The sequence below is a fragment of the Neophocaena asiaeorientalis genome, unplaced genomic scaffold (assembly GCF_003031525.2).
Source record: "Neophocaena asiaeorientalis asiaeorientalis breed wild unplaced genomic scaffold, Neophocaena_asiaeorientalis_V1.1 scaffold451, whole genome shotgun sequence".
NCBI lineage: Eukaryota > Metazoa > Chordata > Mammalia > Artiodactyla > Phocoenidae > Neophocaena > Neophocaena asiaeorientalis.
The window spans coordinates 1,012,485-1,032,816 of NW_020171819.1; the positions used below are offsets into that span (position 1 = coordinate 1,012,485).

Sequence of the window (20,332 nt, forward strand, 5' to 3'; positions counted from 1 at the left end):
TTTCTCTCTCTCTCTTTCTATTAAATAATGAAGTTGATTCCAGTATCTTATCTAGAAAAGTCTATCATAAAGAATAAAAAAGAACTATTTTTCCATACAATTCAAAAGAACTATGTTTATAAAGTAAATAATAATGGGTTTATTAGAAGTGATCCATTTTATTTACTGTGATAAATTAGGTTCTTGGGCTCAATTCTCTTTCATTTTTCCTGAGAAAAATATTTTATTTTGTTGGGCTATATGGTTTGTTTAATACCTTACTTAATTTATTAAAATTAGCTGTGAAATAGTCCTAGATTTTCTTATAAGATCTGCATGAAAACATACAGAAATTCACAGTTTATACTTATAATTGTGTCTTTAACTGAAATTTTTAAAATTTTAAAAACAAAGTAAACATTTCAAAAATTATTCATTTACTCAACGATTATTTATTGAGAACCAAACATGAAATGAATTGTATTTACGTGTTGGAGGAAAGCAGGATATATTATTCACGACTCCAGCCCCAAAATACTTTATCATCTCTTTTCCCTTCTCTTTCTCCATTTCTTTTTTCTTTCTTTAATTTATAATATTCTAGTATTTTGTAAAAGAGCAAATTAAATTTTCTATTTTTATCTGAATAGGCAGGCAGATAAAATATACACACAGTCTAGTTGAAAATGAGGTTTTTGTTTAAAATTTATGAATAACTAATATATTATCATGTCAAGTCTTAACTCCAATGATGAGGATGATTAAATTAGTGATAATTATTATTATTATTTAAAGATGAAAATAAAATGTCTCTTATAGCACATATTTTGTAAGATATTAATGGAACAAATAGGTCTTAATGACTATAATGTTGTTATATTTCCAAGTTTTTTGATAACTAAGAGTAGCATAAGAATGTAATATTTTTAAATGAGGGTAGGTTAAAACTGAAAACAGAAGATAATGCTGAAATATGTAGACCTTATAAAAATCCCAAAATTGTAAATTGCATTCCTTTCCAATAACCACAAGATGGTGTATTACAATTTTTAAAATACTTAATGGTTTTAATTTTGATGCAAATATTAATGCATCAAGGATATATTGCTTTTCATTTATTCAGACTTGTAAACTAAATAGGTAGTTATTTTTTGATGGTTTTCACAGTATAACCTGAGCATTTGGAAAGATACTCAAAATGTTTTTCTTTTCTGAATGTATCTGAAAAAGTATCTAACCAACATGTGGATTTTCTAATTGATTTTCTTTGTGCCTTAACTTTTCCCTGATTTTAAAAATATTACTACTTAAGGTTTATTCAGTAAGCAATCCAAGAAACTTCTGCACATCTTAGGCAATTAGAGCATTTGAGGTTACATGGATTTGTTTGAAAAGTCCTGTGTTCACCTTGTTTTCTTACTTATAACTGAAAAAAAGCTGCTTAATATACAGAATTTTATTTTCTCTGGTAATATATCATCTTTATGATTATACATTGGTTTTGTAAGCATGAGTTATTAATGATTGTAATAATTTTAATTTTTATAAAAATATTTTATGACATAATTATGGTTTATTAATTTTTTGGAATTATTCATCATTTCTTACATATTTGAATATGTCTTGTTTTAAAAGGTATAAATAATTCTGCCCTCTTGATTTCCAACAAAAGTAGCAATATAATTTACATAGTTGGATCTTTTGTTTTTATCTGATATGTATATAGAAATATTTTCTTTTCCATGTAATTGAAAATGGATTTGCCTGTACAAATTATTTCTTCTTGAACATCAGGTTGAACATGAATCTTTGAGTTTCTTGATATGAAAAACTTAATGACAAAATATCCCTTTCTTATTACTTAAGTATAAACAAAATGTAGTAAATATGTCTGAGAAATAAAAATATAAAAATTATTGCTCAGATATTGAATTTCTAAGCTATATGTCCTGTCTTGGATACATATTTTTTGTTCTAACGTCCCTCTAAGATGATTGAAGTACATTTTAAGAACTACTTAGTATGGTTGTTTTTCAGGATATAGTCCATTGTAGTCTACATAGTTGTTTGCATTATAGAACACTGGTAAATCTTATCAAAGATAATCTCTAAATAATACAATAATTTCCCATCACTGAAAACTAAAAACAAATTTGAGGACACATGGAATATTCTTCAGTGTATAGTTGAATAACAAATGTAAAAGGCAGTTGTAACTCACAGTAGAAGAACAAATAAATGAAACAATGCAATCTGAGGAATAAGAAGAAAATCAGAGTGGCTTAGTTTAAACCTGCAAGACTTACTTCCCTCTGTATGACAGACTCTAGGTCCATCCACCTCACTACAAATAACTCAATTTCGTTTCTTTTTATAGCTGAGTAGTATTCCACTGTATATATATGCCACATCTTCTTTATCCATTCATCTGTCAATGGACACTTATATACAGAATCTAAAAAAAAAAAAAAGGTTATGAAGAACCTAGGGGAAGGACAGAAATAAAGAACCAGACATAGAAAATGGACTTGAGGACACGGGGAGGGGGAAAGGTAAGCTGGGATGAAGTGAGAGAGTTGCATGGACTTATATACACTACCAAATGTAAAACAGATAGCTAGTGGGAAGCAGCCGCATAGCACAGGGAGATAAGCTCGGTGCCTTGTGACCACCTAGAGGGGTGGGACAGGGAGGGTGGGAGGGAGGGAAATGCAAGAGGGAAGAGATATGGGGATATATGTATATGTATAGCTGATTCACTTTGTTATAAAGCAGAAACTAACACACCATTGGAAAGCAACTATACTCCAATAAAGATGTTAAAAAAAAAAAAAAACCTGCAAGACTAGAGATTCTGGGTGAAAGATTATTCTCAAGGAAAACACTTTTCAAAGCTGGCTGAATCTGTATTTCATGGAACCAGAAGAATGAAAAGAAGTTGTTCACAGATCCTTATGCAGAAATTGCTTCCAGAATTAGTTCTAACAGGAGTAATGCTTTGTAAAAGAAATCATTTATTGGATAAGATACAGGAATGCAAACATTGTCATAAATCATCAGTAAAGATTTTATTCCAATATTTACATTTTCCAAATAATGCCTATTTACAAACCACAGTATATTTGTGCTTTTCATATATGGGATTTTTATTTAATATATGAAATTTTAATTTAATGTATAGAATTTTAACTGCATTTAGCTGTTCAGAAGTTAAAGTTATGAGTACTTTTTTTTAAACATCTTTATTGGAGTATAATTGCCTTACAATGGTGTGCTAGCCTCTGCTCTACAGCAAAGTGAATCAGCCATACATACACATATGCTCCCACATCTCCTCCCTCCCGCCTCTGCCCCCCTCCCCCCTCCCCATCCCACCCCTCCAGGTGGTCACAAAGCACCGAGCTGATCTCCCTGTGCCACGCGGCTGCCTCCCACCAGCCATCCACTCTACGCTTGGTAGTGCATATATGTCCATGCCACTCTCTCACTCCGTCACAGCCCACCCCTCCCCCTCCCCATATCCCCTAGTCCATTCTCTAGTAGGTCTGTGTCTTTATTCCCGTCTTGCCCCTAGGTTCTTCATGACCTTTTCTTTTTTTCTTAGATTCCATATATATGTGTTAGCATACGCTATTTGTTTTTCTCTTTCTGACTTACTTCACTCTGTATGACAGACTCTAGGTCCAACCACCTCACTACAAATAACTCAATTTCATTTCTTTTTATGGCTGAGTAATATTCCATTGTATATATGTGCCACATCTTCTTTATCCATTCATCTGTTGATGGACACTTAGGTTGCTTCCATGTCCTGGCTATTGTAAATAGAGCTGCAATGAACATTTTGGTTCATGCTGAGTACATTTTTTTTTTTTTTTGCTGTACACGGGCCTCTCACTGTCGTGGCCTCTCTCGTTGAGGAGCACAGGCTCCGGATGCGCAGGCTCAGTGGCCATGGCTCACGGGCCCAGTCGCTCCGCGGCATGTGGGATCTTCCCAGACCAGGGCACGAACCCGTGTCCCCTGCATCGGCAGGCGGACTCTCAACCACTGCGCCACCAGGGAAGCCCCTGAGTACATTTTTAATATAATAAAATTTAGCTATGAAGCATTCTGATATTTAGAAGTTAAAAGTTGCAAATAAACTTCGGACACATAGGGCATTTTGTATTGTTTTTATGTTACTGCCTTTCTCTGAGAGCAGAGTATCTCTCAATTTCCACTAATAACCTACATATGGACTAACTGGATGGGTCTTAAAAATGATTTTACGTATAAATATAAAATCATACTTCAAAATGAGATGCTAATCTTCATTTTACTCACTAAATAGTTGCAAGCAGTTGCAAATCAGCAAAAGGATTTTTAAGTCATTCATTTATAACTCATCCTCTTCTTATGCCCATAAATAATGTTTTAAAATAAGATTTTAGCTGATTTTCATAACTGGCTTTAGAATTTCTGAAGTGTAATATCTCATTTGAGTGCGAAGTTACTCTGAGAACTATGCAAAGATTATTATCCATATTGTGCCGATGAGGATAAGTATCTCAAGTGTCAGGTGTGTTTCCCAAGGTCAAAGATGCCTAGACTAACTATTTACACTATATCACACTACACAAAGCGGAGGTAGAATATTTAACTATTTTTCTTGACAGTTTTTCTCTCTGATGTTGTGTTGACAAAATGTGTGCAGCAGGAGTTTGAATTAGATAGACAGATTATGGGCTTTGATCATGAGCCCTGTATAGTCATTTCATTTTCCTGGACATTAAGCATGAGTTTTGAAATAAAAAAGACTTGGGATCATTCTTCAAGTATGTTCAGCCTTGGATAAAATTACTTAACTTTTTCTATAAATCTTTTAAAATAAATAAATGAATGGGTTACAAATACACCACAAATGAAAATGTTTTTGAAATTAATCTAGTTTATATACATAGTTTTTTGCATGTGTCTGGCATATAATAAGCAGCTGTTGTTATAATATAATTATCATTTTTATTTCTAAAGCTGTGATATTTTAACTGCTGTACCTTAAAGGAAAGAGAGCTCTCCTGGAATTAAGCATTAGTTATTTGGATGTTATATACTTGGCTGAAAATTTGTTATTATTATGACTGCTAGCAAGAATATGATGATTAACACTTCTTTTTCTTCAAATTGATTTCACAGCTGTATCAACTAAAGTGGTATTGAAGCTTGTCAGACCTTATATATTGATATTTCTGGCTCAAGTAGGGAAAGTGTGAAAATGTGTAATGATGCCCCATTTTTCTCCATCTCATTGTATTTGCAAAATGCACTATAAAGATATTCAGTAACTGTTTCTGTAAGAGTTAAGGTTTCTGAGAATACTTTAATCTTTGGTTATGTTTATCATTGTAAAATAATCCAGGCTAAAGAGTAGGATGCTTTGTCATTTTATCTATTGAGAAAAAATAATTTAGCCCCATAATTTTTTTTCTGTCTGATTTAGTGTTCAAAAAATTACCATTTATTAAGAGGAGAGTCCAGGTAGAAGCCTCAGCTGAAATTCAAATCACTGTTAATGAGGCAGGCTAATATAATAACACACTTACAGAATGGAAGTCAAGAGAATAGTGTTCCTCTTTTAGCTCGGTTACCAGTTATATGCATACCCGTCTGACTGCACAGCTTATCTAAATAATATAATTTTTTTAAAAGAGAGCTGCTCTAAAACTGAATGTCAAGATCAAAGTTGCTATATAAATATATTTTTGACATGAGTGTCTTAACTAGTCATTTTTCATCTCTCATTGCTTCACTGTTACATTCATATAGCCTTAGGTAAATTCATACTTCTGATGTATAGCATTAGCTATTTGATATTTTTAAAAGACTGCCAATTAAAGAGTACAAATCAAAAGGAATGGGCCATGTTAAATGACATTTATCTTCCTCATTCAATGCACCAACATTTATATAAAATATTGCATATTACATCAAGTATACTTTTTATTTCCTTTTAGTTATTATTTAGTTAATTTAATTATTATCTAATGTGGAATAATTTTCTGCAGGGATTAATTACAGTGACTGTTTGGACTTGTCTCTACTACATGTGATCTGGAATTCTTGGTCAAATGGCCTACAGCATCAGAAATTAATTAGAAAATGTCTGAGAATGAACGAGGTATCCGTAATCAGTTAAATAATTTAAATGACAAACAAAACGAAAGTTTGGTTGATATACGCTAGTACATATTAGGACATTGCACCACAAAATCTGTTAGAAGCAGCTTAAAGATGTTTTAATAGGGCTTCAAATAGAAACTGTATGCAAAAATGGTTGGAAATTATTCTGAACGAATATTGGAATATCATTTAGTTAATTTTATACCATCAAAGAATAGGACAGCAAGATGTATAAAACAGTTTCCTCCTTAAAAAATATATACTAAATAGAGACCTGATAGTAGCATGTAACATTTATGATTATTTCTCTTTCAGTTGATAAATGACTATATATTCAACATGAAAGTGATGAGCTTCAAAGTTAAAAAAATTAAACTGGTTATTTTTCATCAGTGGCTGTTTTTTAAAAAAAGACATTGCTAAATATAAAGGTTTTAACCTAAAAATGAAATTTAAATATAACAGTGTTCAATGTGGAGCATGTTTACAACTAGATTTCTAATATTAAAACAATTTATGTACTTCTCAAAGTGCTGTCACATCATGTTATCATATAAACATATCTATAAATTAGAAAGTTAAGCTATTAAGAATAAATTATTCTATTACACCAAGAATGATATTCTTGAGAACATTTATCTGCAGACTATTTATGTGTTTTCTTATACTTAAAATTAAAAAAGAAAATAGCTTGTTTAAAAGGCAATGTATATATAGCCAAATTCATATTTTTAAGATTGCCAGACCTTCATTGTTTCAATTAGAGATGTGTAAATACAGGTTGCCTCATTAAATATAGTGAATTTTATAATGAGTTTAATAATTTAAATGCAATTATACATGCTAACAGCTCAAAGATTTAAATTTTCATTTTCAGGAATCTTCTATTTGGTTAGTGCCACCCTACCATCCAGACACTGTTTAGTAAACTTTTGAAACTTACTAAAAGAGGTTTTTAATAATGGTTAGTATCTTTGCACCTTTCTTTTTTCTTTTTGTAGTCTGTTATATTGTGCAGAAACATTTTTGTTGTTGTTTTCACCCTAAGAAACTTTATTTAATGACACAATTCGTGTGTTTCTATCTCTAAGAAGTAATTTGAAAGGCATGGTAGTTTTCTTTCTCTCCCTCCCTCCCTTCCTTCCTTCCTCTCTCTCCCTCTCTCTCTTTTATTCTTTCTTCTTCCCCTTCTCCCTCCTCCTCATCTTCTTTCTTCTTCATTATAACCCAGGAAATTTCCTGTCAAGCGCATTTGGGTTTTTCAAAACCTTATTTCATAGTTCAGTAAAAAAGACATTTTAAAAATTCTGATCATGATATGAAGTAGGAAAGATAATTTGTCTCTATCAAATGACAACAAGTTAGAACTTTAAAAATCAGACAGTAATTTTTTGGCAACATACAACACAGGGAAACAACTATATTTCACAATCATCTCTACAGTTTCAACTTTAGATTCTTACATAGATCAAGATATGGAATTTACATTCTAAAGCTTTAAAAAGAGAAAAGAATATGTATTTGCCCTAATGCCACAAGTGAACTGTACTTTATGGTATCATTAATTTTTAAAATTTGTCATGTTGATTCCAAACTCTTGCTCAAATCTAAAGGTTTTCATAGTTTTGTGAAGGATTAGAAATATTATACAAGTGAGAAAAGAACCTATTGTCTTATGGTGACTTTATTAGAACCTAAGATAAAACTATTTTTTAGGTAAACTTACATTGATAGATCAAAAAAGAACTGGCAAAATTCAGCTTATTCAGAGAAAAAATTAACAAAAGTGATGAATGACATTATATAATCAAGGCTACTGATTGCTTAAAGGTTTCTTGATTAAAATTTTCACTTTCTAATGGCTTTGTAAAATAGAGAAAGCCTAAAATAGTAATGGTGGGGTTACATGTTTATAATTTTCATAGCTTCTAAATTTGTAAATATTATTTACTTAAGATAAGTTTAAATTATAGAAGATAAAAGTATTGTGATCTTTGGGGCAGGGATTTTACCTATGTTTTATGTTAATCAGCATTATAAAATTTACATTACATAAAATTGCTTAAAAGAGTTTAAATGTCTTTATTTGTAGTCTGAAGTTAAGTATAGGATACTAATACAGTTTACTTTTTAACTTACTGGAAATAAAATTGAGTCATTTCATAGCTGAATGGGTATGTATATTTATAAGATTTTTTTTTCTAAGAAAATCAGTTGTTTAGATCACTGTCTTACTATGGACAAAACAATATTTCTATTCTATCACTTTTTTAAATTAGTATAATCAAAATGTCTAAAAATTCAGCTTGCCAAAGACAGTGTTATAAATTATTTAACATTTAGAAAATTTATTTGTTTTAAATGAGGGCTTATTTCAAACAATTCAGCATTAGCCATGTCCTATAACATTTTTAAGTGTCGATGGCATCAAGTTCTGACCTTGTTACATTACCTAATCAATTCTTCTGTTAAATGTTTCAACAGAGAACCAAGATTAAGTTACCTCAAGACTATGTATTCCTCCCTCTTTTGGAGTCAGATTTTTCCATTTCTACAGTGTTGTCATCATCACCATCTTCATCATCATTATCATCATGTTCTTAATAAGTACATCTAATAGTAGGTATTAAGCAACAAGAAACACTGTGTCCCTATACTGGCTGTCAGGTGTCATATAGATCCTTTAATAGAAATAGAATTCATGGATTTCGGAACTGTATTATTTAACACATAATAAATAACGCATAGAAATCACTCCATAGTTAATGGGGAATTCATGTGTCGCACATAATCATCTCCCATTACAAGTACTAATAAATTAATATTTTTACTAATTTAATGTTATTAAAGTTTTATCTGATTAATTAGGTCACTTGTACACAACGCATTTTACTAAGCTTCTGAAGAAAAACCTTTTTAAGCTTTTTTTAAGCAATTGAATTAGAAACGTTAAAAAATAATTAAAATGTTAGGGTCATGTATGGCTATTGTTAATTCAGTCAACATTTAAAGAACATGTGTGTACAAGTCAGTGCCATGAGCACTGAATCTCTGCTCTTTACAATTCAGTGAGAGGGATGCATACACCTAGAGGCCAGACAGAGAAACATGATAATGAATGAAAAATACTGAATTGAGTGAAAATAATGAGACTGATCAATTGGAAAGTGATTCCTGAATAAGTTAAAATTTGAGTCATGTCTGGAGGTAAGGGATAAAGCTGGATTGATGTGAAAGATGAAGGAACTCTGCTAGGTAACAGAGCACGGAGAAGCAAAGTAGAAAAAACCTGGAGGTCCAAAGAGAAGAGTGTGTGTAGAGAAAAAAGGAAAAGGTTGGGGGGAGAGATGAGGTAGAGCTGACTCAGAGAGGTCATGATAGAAAAAAGAGGAGAATTGGATTTCACCTGTTTCTTGGACAAACAAAATACTATTAATAACCGGGGTTTAAAACAGTAGATTATCTGATAATGGCGAGCTTTTTGAGAATGGCCTAGACATAGAGGTGGGAAGATCACTGAGGAAACTGTTCAGGAATCCATAAAAGAAAAATGAGAATATAGCCAGGAATGTACAAGAAGTTATTAGGGCAGTGTCAAAAATCACAAAATTTGGTATCAGAATATCTTGCTGGAGGTGTAGGTGTGAGCTGCAGAAAGTGACTTATCTTTTCTCTGAATCCATTTTCTCTGTTGTACAGATGCCCACCTTAATTCAGTATTAGTTTGTGTCACAGAGGTGATGTATACAAAGTATTTTTTTAAAATATAAGGCATGTATATGGTATTAAAATTTTTTATCCTGTATTATTTTGGAATTAGCCTGAGCTGATAAACAACAAAGAAGCAATACCAAAAGCAAAAAACTAAGTCTTCACATGTATATTTAATTAGGTTTATTTCATTATGTTTCCATATCACTTTTTGGAATTTTGTAAATTTTTCATACTTGTCCGCATTTTTAGTTGTTGTCCACATTTTTAGTTCTTGCACAGAAAGAGCCTAAGTCTTAGACCATCTGAATGTCAACGACAATGTGAAACTGGTTCATGAATCTGATTTATATGTACCTAACACACGTATCTCAATTAGCTGGGGAGGGAGACTAACAAATTTTTGTTTCACATTTTGACTCTGTAATAGGAATTTGAGGAGTGTGTAATAATGAGCCCCAGATATACAGAATTTCTGGCAAATCTATTGCCAATAAAACAGGAATTTAGAAAAAAATTACGTATAGGGTCATTTTTTTCTTCATGGAATAAATTATTTATCAGCTCTCAGTTATCAAGCTGATGGTGACAAAGAAGTTAATATGTGTGCATGGATTTTTAATGTGATACAATGTCATTTCATGATTAGCTCATACGTGTTTGTAATCATCATCGATAGTTTTACAGGCAGAATCACAAAATGATACAATGAATAGCAGAATTTATTTTCCATATTTTATGTCTAAATGTGTGAGTACTATTTTTGTTCTGTTATGAAATGCACGATGAAGAATCCATGTTTAAAGAAAATTTTCATATCTCATGTTGTGATCTAAAAACCAATTCATTCTTTTCTAATATTTTAAAATAGCAAAAATGGATTTCTGGTAACCAATTTGTGTATATGTGCTTATATTTAAATTTTAAGGTCGATTTATATCTTATAATGTTAATTTTATATCTGAAAATCTTATTCAACATATATGTAATGTATGCATTCCTAGTTGGCAGTTCACTTCACTATCAGGTGGAGATTTTCTTTAAACTTGCCCACTCTGAAAAAATATTTTAATTATCATGATTTGTATGTTAAAATTGTAATAATTTGCTATAATTTTCATAATGGAGTTTTTCAAAACTTCAAATCTGCTATGTTGACAAGTCTTTGAGAATGATTTTAATATTGTTTCAGGACCGTTGCCATTGATCTGTTTTGTAATATTTTGTTTTCTGTGTTATTCTGTAGAGGTCCTTCTGTAGTGCCATGGTAGAGGAATTGAGGATGTCCCTGAAGTGCCAGCGTCGGTTAAAACACAAGCCACAGGCCCCAGTTATTGTGAAAACAGAAGAAGTTATCAACATGCACACATTTAACGACAGAAGGTTGCCAGGTAAAGAAACCATGGCATAAAGCTGGGAGGCCAAACACCCAAGCACAAACTGTCGTCTGTTTTTCCAAACAATTTAGCGAGAATGTTTCCTGTGGAAATATGCAACCTGTGCAAAATAAAATGAGTTACCTCATGCCGCTGTGTCTATGAACTAGAGACTCTGTGATCTAAGCAGTTGCAGTGATCAGACTTGAGTTACAGGCATCATGGAGAACCAAGTTACACGGGGTTAAACTGTTTATCATGGGTTCCTCCCTTCTTCTGAGTGAATGTTACATACGCATTTGTGGCTGGTTTCAAATGCAGTTCAGTAAGAAATTACAGGTTCCTTTTGAGGCCCAACTGTTGCCAGGAGATGGAGCATAATTGCCCCAAGGGTAACGAGGTAAAAAAATTATTAAGAATAAAAATACTTGGAATCAGCAAAAACTGTAGTATTGCAAGAAACAATACAGTCTTCTGAACATCCAGATAAGAGGGTAGTGATGTTACTAGCCCCCAACTACTCAGTATAATGATCATCTGAATTGACAATACGTGTTTATAAGATGTGATAAAAATGTAATGCAAAACAAATCTGACTTTCATGGCAAGTGGAATATGAAGCAGATCTTCATCAGTGTTTTTCTTTCTTTTTCTTTCTTTCTTTTTGTTTTTCGACAGTCTGTGTCACTGATTGAGATAGAAATGTCAATTACCAAGGAAATAATGTTTTCTCTTATATTCACCATGGCAGGAGATTTAACATGTAACTCTATTAAATCCCTACCTATTCCCCAGACACCCTTTCCCCACTCCCGCACCGAGAAAAAAAACAACAGTTGGTTCAGAGATTCTGAATCAAAAAGGATGATGTTTTGCAATCTTTGTCTTAAGTTGTAAAAGAGGGCTGAGTGTTGATAGTTCTGTGGAAGACTGAAACTTTCATTCTAACATTCAGATATGTTAATCCAAACCCTCCTTCCTGCTATAAATGAACTTGATGGAGCCTGGGCAGATCTCAGTGAAAGGATAAAGGGGACTGGTCATCTAAAGAAAAGTACGTGTGGTGAACTTTGACGTGGACTGCATTTATCAATACAGTCACAATGTTAAATGAACAAAATTCTTGAGCAGTTTTTTTCAAAAAAATGTTCAGGTTTATTTGTGGAAATGCAAGATTTCTATGAAAATAGTTTTTGTATGGAAATTTTTGTAATACTTTTTATCAACAAAATAAGAACATGCGTTCCTGTCAGGGGTGTGATGTCAAGCATGTATGGTAGTGCGTGTGCACCACCAACGTTTGGTGAAAACTATTTTTATCAAGAAAAAAAGGAATCATAGAAGAGAAATATTTTCAAGTTAGATAATATAAAAGCTAGGTGCACTACCACCACTGCTTACCATGCCACACCCCTGGTTTCCACGAGGCTGATAACATACTGTAACGAACAATTGTGTGTAAAATGGTAAAAGACACAGAACTCTTGACAACATTGTGATAACAGTTGAGTGCACACAGTTTGCTGTTTGAATCCAATGCACAAAATTTAAAAAAATCATTAAAATTATGTCCATTTTACTTTCATCTTTGACTTTCATTTTTCTCTTGTATGGGTAAAGGAATACACAATATGCTCCTTGCATGAAGGGAAGTATACTTCCTGAATACTTCCAGGTCATCAAGGATGGCCACTTCCCAACTACCTGGAGAAAAGAAGAAAAAAGCTCAGGCCATGAGCTATTCAGATGTAAGAAAAGCTGGACTGGGATATAAAATGTAATCTTCAGGCTTAGTGCAGTTCAAATGAGAAAACTAGCAGTTCTAGAGGCTATAGTCATGATCTTACCTCTTCTGTGAGTGGATACTGACTATGTCAATAGGGTTGTGTAAGACTGTATAGTGATTGCTGATATTATATTTGAAGTTCAACTGATGTCCAATTTAAGAATTAATTGTGCATTGATAATATAATTCAATGAAGGGAGAGGAAAAGATAGGCTCAATATCAACAATAAGTTAAAAAAAAAAAAAACACAAAAAACTTCATTCTGTCCCAAAATTTAACTTTAGGGAGTTATATAAGTCACTATTACAAATCTGAGCATTGTTTTTTTTAGTGGTAAATAACCTCAAATAACATAGCTTATAAAAATGTTTAGATTTTGATCAATATTAAGCTTTTCCTCAATCAGATTCTAATCAGATTTTAAAGAAATTCTAAATTCAGTTCTTCATTATATTAAACAACCTTAATAATTGGCAGAAAATGACAACTTTAATTATTTTTAAATAGTCAGGAAATAACTATTTAGATCTTTGGTATGATTTGATAATTTTATTTAAGTATTAAGTTAACAAATTTCAAAAAGTATTAAAAAACTTGTTGTATTTTAACTCCAAAGGTAGTTTAGAACCTATAAATGATGTATAATATTTAACTTTTATCCACTTCCTAAAAGGTTCCTGCATTATTGCCAAAACAGATACTGCCCTACTCATTGGGTGCTTATGTGTATATGAAGTACTATTCTTAATTTTAATAAAATCTTGATTACTTTCAAAATAATTTCAACCAGTAAAAGAATGTCTCCTCTCTCTGGAAAGGCAATATATTGGAGTAAGATTATTCTCCAGTATCTAACACTCAAATTATAAAAAGAAGAGGAAGAGAATGCCTATTCTAGTCGACAATGTAACCTGATGACTCCAGGTAATCAGTGCAGACACATATACCACAAATAAATAACTCTAGCCAGTATGGAACACCGAGGGGGTATATTTACACATGCCACAATTAAATAACCCTAACCAGATGAAAGTATCAAGGATTTATATTCATTGTATTTCACAGCTAAGTAACCCTAACAACTATGAGAATACCAAGGAGATATATCCACACATTTACAAGAATAACCCTAACCATTATGGGAGCAGCAAGGGGATAGATTCTATTTTACAAATATGTAAAATGGATAAGGATATTTTATTAATTAAAATCTTTCAAATATTTTGCAATTCAGTTACATATTTTTAAGAATAAGTTCCTTGTTATTACTGAATGAGTATATGTACTAAACACTAATGATTTTAAAGTATTTTAGCACAATGCTTTTTAATGTTTGTTTATTATGAAATTTGCATATAGCAAATCATATACAATGCACATGTACAAGAGAATCATGGCATCTGACTGTAGTGTGCACCAAGAATTGTTTGTCACTGGGAGTGGGCTATTCTATATATTCTGAAACTAAGCTTACTGTCACTCACCTCCAACTCTGAGGTGTAAATTTAAGCAGAATACTTTAATAGAAGAGAGTGCCCAGCTGTTTCAGGAAACAGAGCAGGAAAAAAATAATATGGGTCAGGCTCACCTAGGAATTTTGTCCTCAGTTTAAAAGATGGTAAATGGCAGTGAGAATCTGGTCATGACCGTCCTGAGTGTATCTGCAATTTGAGTCCTATTGCTCAGTTTGAGTCCACGAGAGTGGCCCTTTGTGTCTGCAGCACAATCATTATTGTGAGATTCTTGCCATTTGAGGATCCCCTTAGTCTCTCTACCATGTAGGATCCCCTGTTGCCTTTAACAGATGTTCTCCCTTTTCTAGGTTTATTTCTAATTTTGGTGACTTCTAAAGAAGGATTACCCAAGAGGTCAACTTTTTGAGCTATTTCATGTGTAAAAATGCTTTTATTCTACTCTCATAAATAATTATTAGTTTTGCTGGGTCTAGAATTCTAAATTGAAAATAATTTTCTTAGATAAATTTGAAAGCATTTTTTTCATTGTTTTCTTACTTCTAATTCACGCTGTACAAACGTGAAGCCATTCAGATCTCCAATTCTTGGTATGTGAATTTTTTTTTTTTAAATTCTCTCTTAGGTTTGTTTGATCTTCTGCTTGTCCCCAGCATCCTGAGATACTGGAGCTACCAAACTGCTGAGTCTACATTTATTACCTTTGCTTTCCTATTTCTCATTTCTGTCATCTTTATATTCCAAGTATTGTATTGAGTTTTTCATTTCTGCCAAATTATTTTAATTTCTATGAGTTCTTGTTTTATGAATGTAATAATTTCTCTTATATCTCTGAAGACATTAATAGTAATCTTAGGACATTTCTTTCTCCCTGAAAAGACCTCAGTTTTCTCCCCGTTGTATTTTCCTATGTGCTTGTTTGGATTTCTATCTTCCATATTAGAGGTTTTCTTCAGATACTTGTTAATTCTGAGCAACCTGTTAATGATTAAGAAAAGGGGACTAAAATCTGATTTGGAAGCTCTATGTGCACAGCACAGTAGGGGAGAATATTTGCCTAATTAGAGCTTTACCATAGATTAGTCTAGAGGGACTATTTGTTGATGAATCCTTCAAAATGTCCCTATCTTTGGATCTTTCCTTTGATTCCCCAGAAGAGTATCTTTTAATTTTCTGCCTGGAGATTAAGGCCCTGACTGCCAATGTTCTGCTAATCATAGGTTAAGAGCTCTTGAGATCTCTGCATTCTGTATTCAGAATGACTAAGGTCACTTCATCACCCTGTTTTAAATTTAGCAGTCAGGCTTTCAACTGGACCTGGCATCTTCTAGTCTGGAGTCCTTCATTTTTTCTCTTTTGAGAATAATTCCTTATCACTTTGATGAGGGGTGAAGAACAGCCTCAGAGGGGTGAGAAGAGGGAGGAGAATACAGGGATCCACTGTTTTCAAACTACAGTCAATAGGTCCTCCTTGTTGTATTCTTTCTCCTACACTATTAGTTATTAAGGCATATTGCACAGCTGGGTCTTGTGCCTTGGAAGATTCTGTGATATAATTTGATTGGTTCTCAACTTTTCACACCTCCTTGTTGTGTTCTTTCTCCTACACTATTGGTTATTAAGGCATATTGCACAGCTGGGTCCTGTGCCTTGGAGGATTCTGTGATATAATCTGATTGGTTCTCAGCTTTTCACACTGACCACTTGGAATTCTGTTTTTTCCAATCTGCTTGGTTAACTATCATTTGTTCATGTGCTTTCTCCTTCCAAAAATTTTGTTGAAATTTTCACCTCTCTTGTTCTTATTCTTGGAGTTTTATACATTTAAAACAACAACAACAAACACCTCTCTACTATAATTTTTATGGTTGAGTAGGGAGCAAAATTTGATGCATGCATTCAATCCTTCACTCTTATCTGGAACAAGAACCCTGTCTCTAAAGAAAATATTATTCAGAAATCCAGCATAGGAGGCAAATAAAAACTAGAACTACTCTGGTTCTAATAGAGTAGAGACAGAACAGACCTTGCTTTTATAATTGTAAAGAATGTAATATTGTCAATGACTTCTTACCAAATATTTTTTCTAACTCGGTATGTAAAGGGGATACTTTCACAATAAAAAAGAATTTCACAAAATGGAGCCCAAGAATATTTTTGAAATAGGGAAGATTTCAGTGCCTGTCAAATAATGCTAAATTTGGAATCCAATGTAATTTATACCCTAAGGGCTTAGGTCTAATTCAAAACATTCCAACTTCATTTTGTAAAGCTCAAGACGTATGTGTTATAATGTAGATAAGGAACACTTTCTTAGTGAACCACGATGAACTGTAAGATTTTAAGAATCCTCTTTAATGTACTGCCTTACACTGTACCTTGCCTTCACATTTATTATGAGTGTAATTTTTTAAAAAAATTAAACAAGTATATCCCTGCCTCTTTACAAAGAAGAGTAGGTGTTTTCCTACATTTCAACTAGAGATTTCTATAATATTATACCATCAAAAATATAACACTCTCAATTACCAGCCCAGTTAAGCTTAAGGTCAATATGTAGAGTTTAATATCTAATCCAATATCATTGGATTTGATATATACAATGAAAAATCTAAAATCATAAATCCCCCTCACCTTGGACAAAATTCATGTTAAAAGGGGAAATAAAAGACACACTGCACACATGCTCCTTCTATAATATTTTAAGTTATTTTTTAACATGTATCTTGTATCTCAGCTCCTAATCTAAGGTTTTCATATAGTTTAGGATAAATGCCATAGCTCCAGCCACTATAATCACATTTCCACCAGGAGGAAGAACAAAAAGAAATTAAAAGGGTCTTGCTCTTTCCTTGTAAGGACACATACCACAAGTTGCACATTATGTTGGTCAGAAATAATGATATGGCTACATTTAGCTCTAAGGTAGAACAGGAAATGTAGACTTTAATTTGGGCAGCCATATGCCCCCTAAAAATCAGGTGTTCTATTACTAAAAAATGTATGAAAAATTGGGGAGAACAAATTGCAATCTCTGCCCTCCCGGTATTTCTGGTCTCTCACCCCAACCCACTAAACCCTACCTTGTTCTATTCACTCCCTATTTTGTTCATTTACCACCTGTTTGCCATCTACCACTACTGTTTTCTTTTTATCAGATTCTCCCATATCTTACTGTTTTTCTTTACATTTCTTATATTTTTCCCTAATGGAAACCTGGATTTTCCCTTATGACAATATTTGTCTTGAAATTCAACAAAAGAGGAAGCAGCTGGCAATTTCTTTTCAGAATACCTTTCATTTAGTTATAGACAAAGACCTGTCTTATATAACCATTCCTTTGATTCCCAAAATATTCTTCCTCATTCTTTAAAAACCCAGACACCTTGATTAGAATTGGCCTGTTACTCTGTGCCCCGCCATCAAGAATAAGCATGCACCCATTTGTCTATATTTAAAAATCAGTGAACCTACATTATAAACTAAGTTTTGTGTTAGATCCTGGGTGTGCAATATGATCAAAAAGAGACATGGTGCTTGTTGTGATAATTTAAAGTCTAGAAGAGGAGGCTGAATTTAATTAAATGTGCTAAATGCATAAATACAAACTGAAAAGGGCTGTCACCAAGAAGTGCTCCTTTCTTTCAGATTCAGATGAATGATGAGACTTCACCCACTTAATCTCAAGTAGTACAGTTTTAGTTGAAAATGTGAAAAATTGGATTATATTTATAAAGGATGCACAGAGAAGCACTTACTGGTGTAATGAAACATATTATTGGTTTGTGTGTTCCTCCCAGGACTACGTAATGCCTATTACTTCAAACCGTGGCACAGGGTAGGATTCTTCCAGGTGTGGAGAACATAAACTGAGATGTCAACTCTGCTGTTAGAGCATTACTGCCATCCTGTTACTCAGGGTGGCGATTTCCCATTATATGCAAAATATGATACCATAACTTTACCTAAGTTTTTCTCTGACCTAAACTATTGCCATTTGTGTTGATTCTTTTTTCCTTTGTCCTCACCTAGGTACAAGAAAATATTCTATCAGTGCTCCTTTTTTTTTCTTTTTGTTTCAAAGTTTCTTGCTTTCCTTTCATGGTAGAAGTGAACAGGTACCTCACAATTGACTTTGGAACACTGAGAACATTCTTGTTGAAATGGGGTGAAATAGACAAATCTCAAATATTTAGCTCTTGTCCAAAAGTTTACCAAAAAATGCACTTGACTCTCTTTCACACAGGTGATGGGAAGGAAAGGTGTGGTGTTTTATGAGAGCCTATAATAAAAGAACCTTACTTAGACTAGAAAATTGGGGTAGACTTACCAGAGGAAGTGATGATTGCACTGAGATATAAAGGATGAGAAGCAGATACTCAGTAAAAAGTTTCACAAGCCTGTGACAAAGTACCTGTAAGAGTCGTGTGATAAGAGGGAGTATGGCATGTTCTTGAGGAACTGATAGGCAGCCAGTGTTGATGGAGCACAAAGAAGGCATGGGGATATGTAATGGAGATACATTTAAAATATAGCTCAGAGCCGGACTTTGGCAAGGTAATACAAGTGACCTCAATGATTTGATCTTTATCCAAAGAGCAATGTAAACCATTTAAATCTCTTAAGCAGAAGCAAGATTGTTGGATAAGATCTGCATTTTGTAAAGAACACTCAGACTTCAATTTGGAGCACGGTTTAAATAGGTAACAGAGCGGTTATAGGAGATTAGTGAAGAGGTCATATCAGTAAGTAGTCTGGGTAAGATACTATGTTAGTTTAGATTAAACCCAATTGGTAGCAGTGAAGATCAACAGAGACAGGTTCAAAATATTTAGTAGGCAGAAATTCACATAGTTTCATGAGGAATTCAATAATCAGTATAAAGATTGCTAACAATTTTTGTGCCATAATGTATAATGAGTACTTTATATGAATTACCTCCTCCGATTCTCTGAGTAACCCTATGGGCTAGGGCTGATATTATTATCATTTTACAGACAAGGAAACCACTGACAGGAGAACTGAAATCAATTTTTTTAAAGTACTGCAGTCGTCAAACTCAGGCAGAATGACTCCAATGTTCTTAGGCACTATTCAGTCAATACAGAGTGGAAGTGTAAATTTCCTGGGGGACAGATGGATAGAAAGAGAGAGAACAAATGTAACAATCCAGAATGTCTTCTGAAACTTCCTTTTTAAACTGAAATTTATACTACAAAGATTTGTTTTTTCTCCTGAGCACTCTTGTTCATCATTTTTAACTGTATAATATTTATTGACTGCACCTACTATAATTTATTTATTTGTTGTCCAGATAGTGGGTATTAGAATTTTTTTTTTCTTTTTTAAGCTGTACATCGTGCTAGTATGTATATTTTTGTATATGTCTCCTGGCACTAATGTGTTAAAATTCTTCTTGGTTATATATACTCTGAGCCTCAGGGTATGTCAATGTTCTGCTCTACAACACTGCCAAAGCCACTGTACCAATCAGCATCTTCATCATTAATACGTAAGAGAAACTGATAATCCATTCCCTCTCAAACTCTTGGATTTTGTCAGATTTTTTAAAAAAAATTTTGCTTATCAAACGTGTCAAATGTCATTGTGGTCTTGATTTGCATTTCCCTCTTGACTAGTACAATTTTTATCTTCCCTTATGTGTATTAGCTACATGTGTTTCACATTCCTTGAAATGTCTACTCAGGTCTTTTACTAAGGTTTCGATTGAATTATTTTTCTTAATGATTTCTAGAAGCCTATATACTAGTGATATTATCTAATCTGTTGCTTGATATTATTTTCTGCAAACGGCTCTTCCCCATGTGTTACTTATGTATTTTTCACT

The 20,332-nt window shown here is 32.9% G+C and overlaps 1 protein-coding gene across 3 annotated transcripts in view; it reads left to right on the forward strand.

Annotated features, from left to right (window-relative positions):
• The window catches only part of GRIK2 (glutamate ionotropic receptor kainate type subunit 2), a 626,810-nt gene extending 615,185 nt beyond the window's left edge, over nucleotides 1-11,625 (forward strand). For 2 of the 3 annotated variants that reach the window (XM_024739250.1, XM_024739246.1), the window contains one exon: nucleotides 8,623-8,742. In XM_024739250.1, coding sequence (XP_024595018.1) covers nucleotides 8,623-8,742 — 120 coding nt within the window. Of the gene's footprint in view, nucleotides 1-8,622; nucleotides 8,743-11,095 lie in introns of those variants that run through there. The other variant, XM_024739236.1, reaches the window with a different exon arrangement.
• The last annotated feature ends 8,707 nt before the right edge of the window (nucleotides 11,626-20,332 follow it).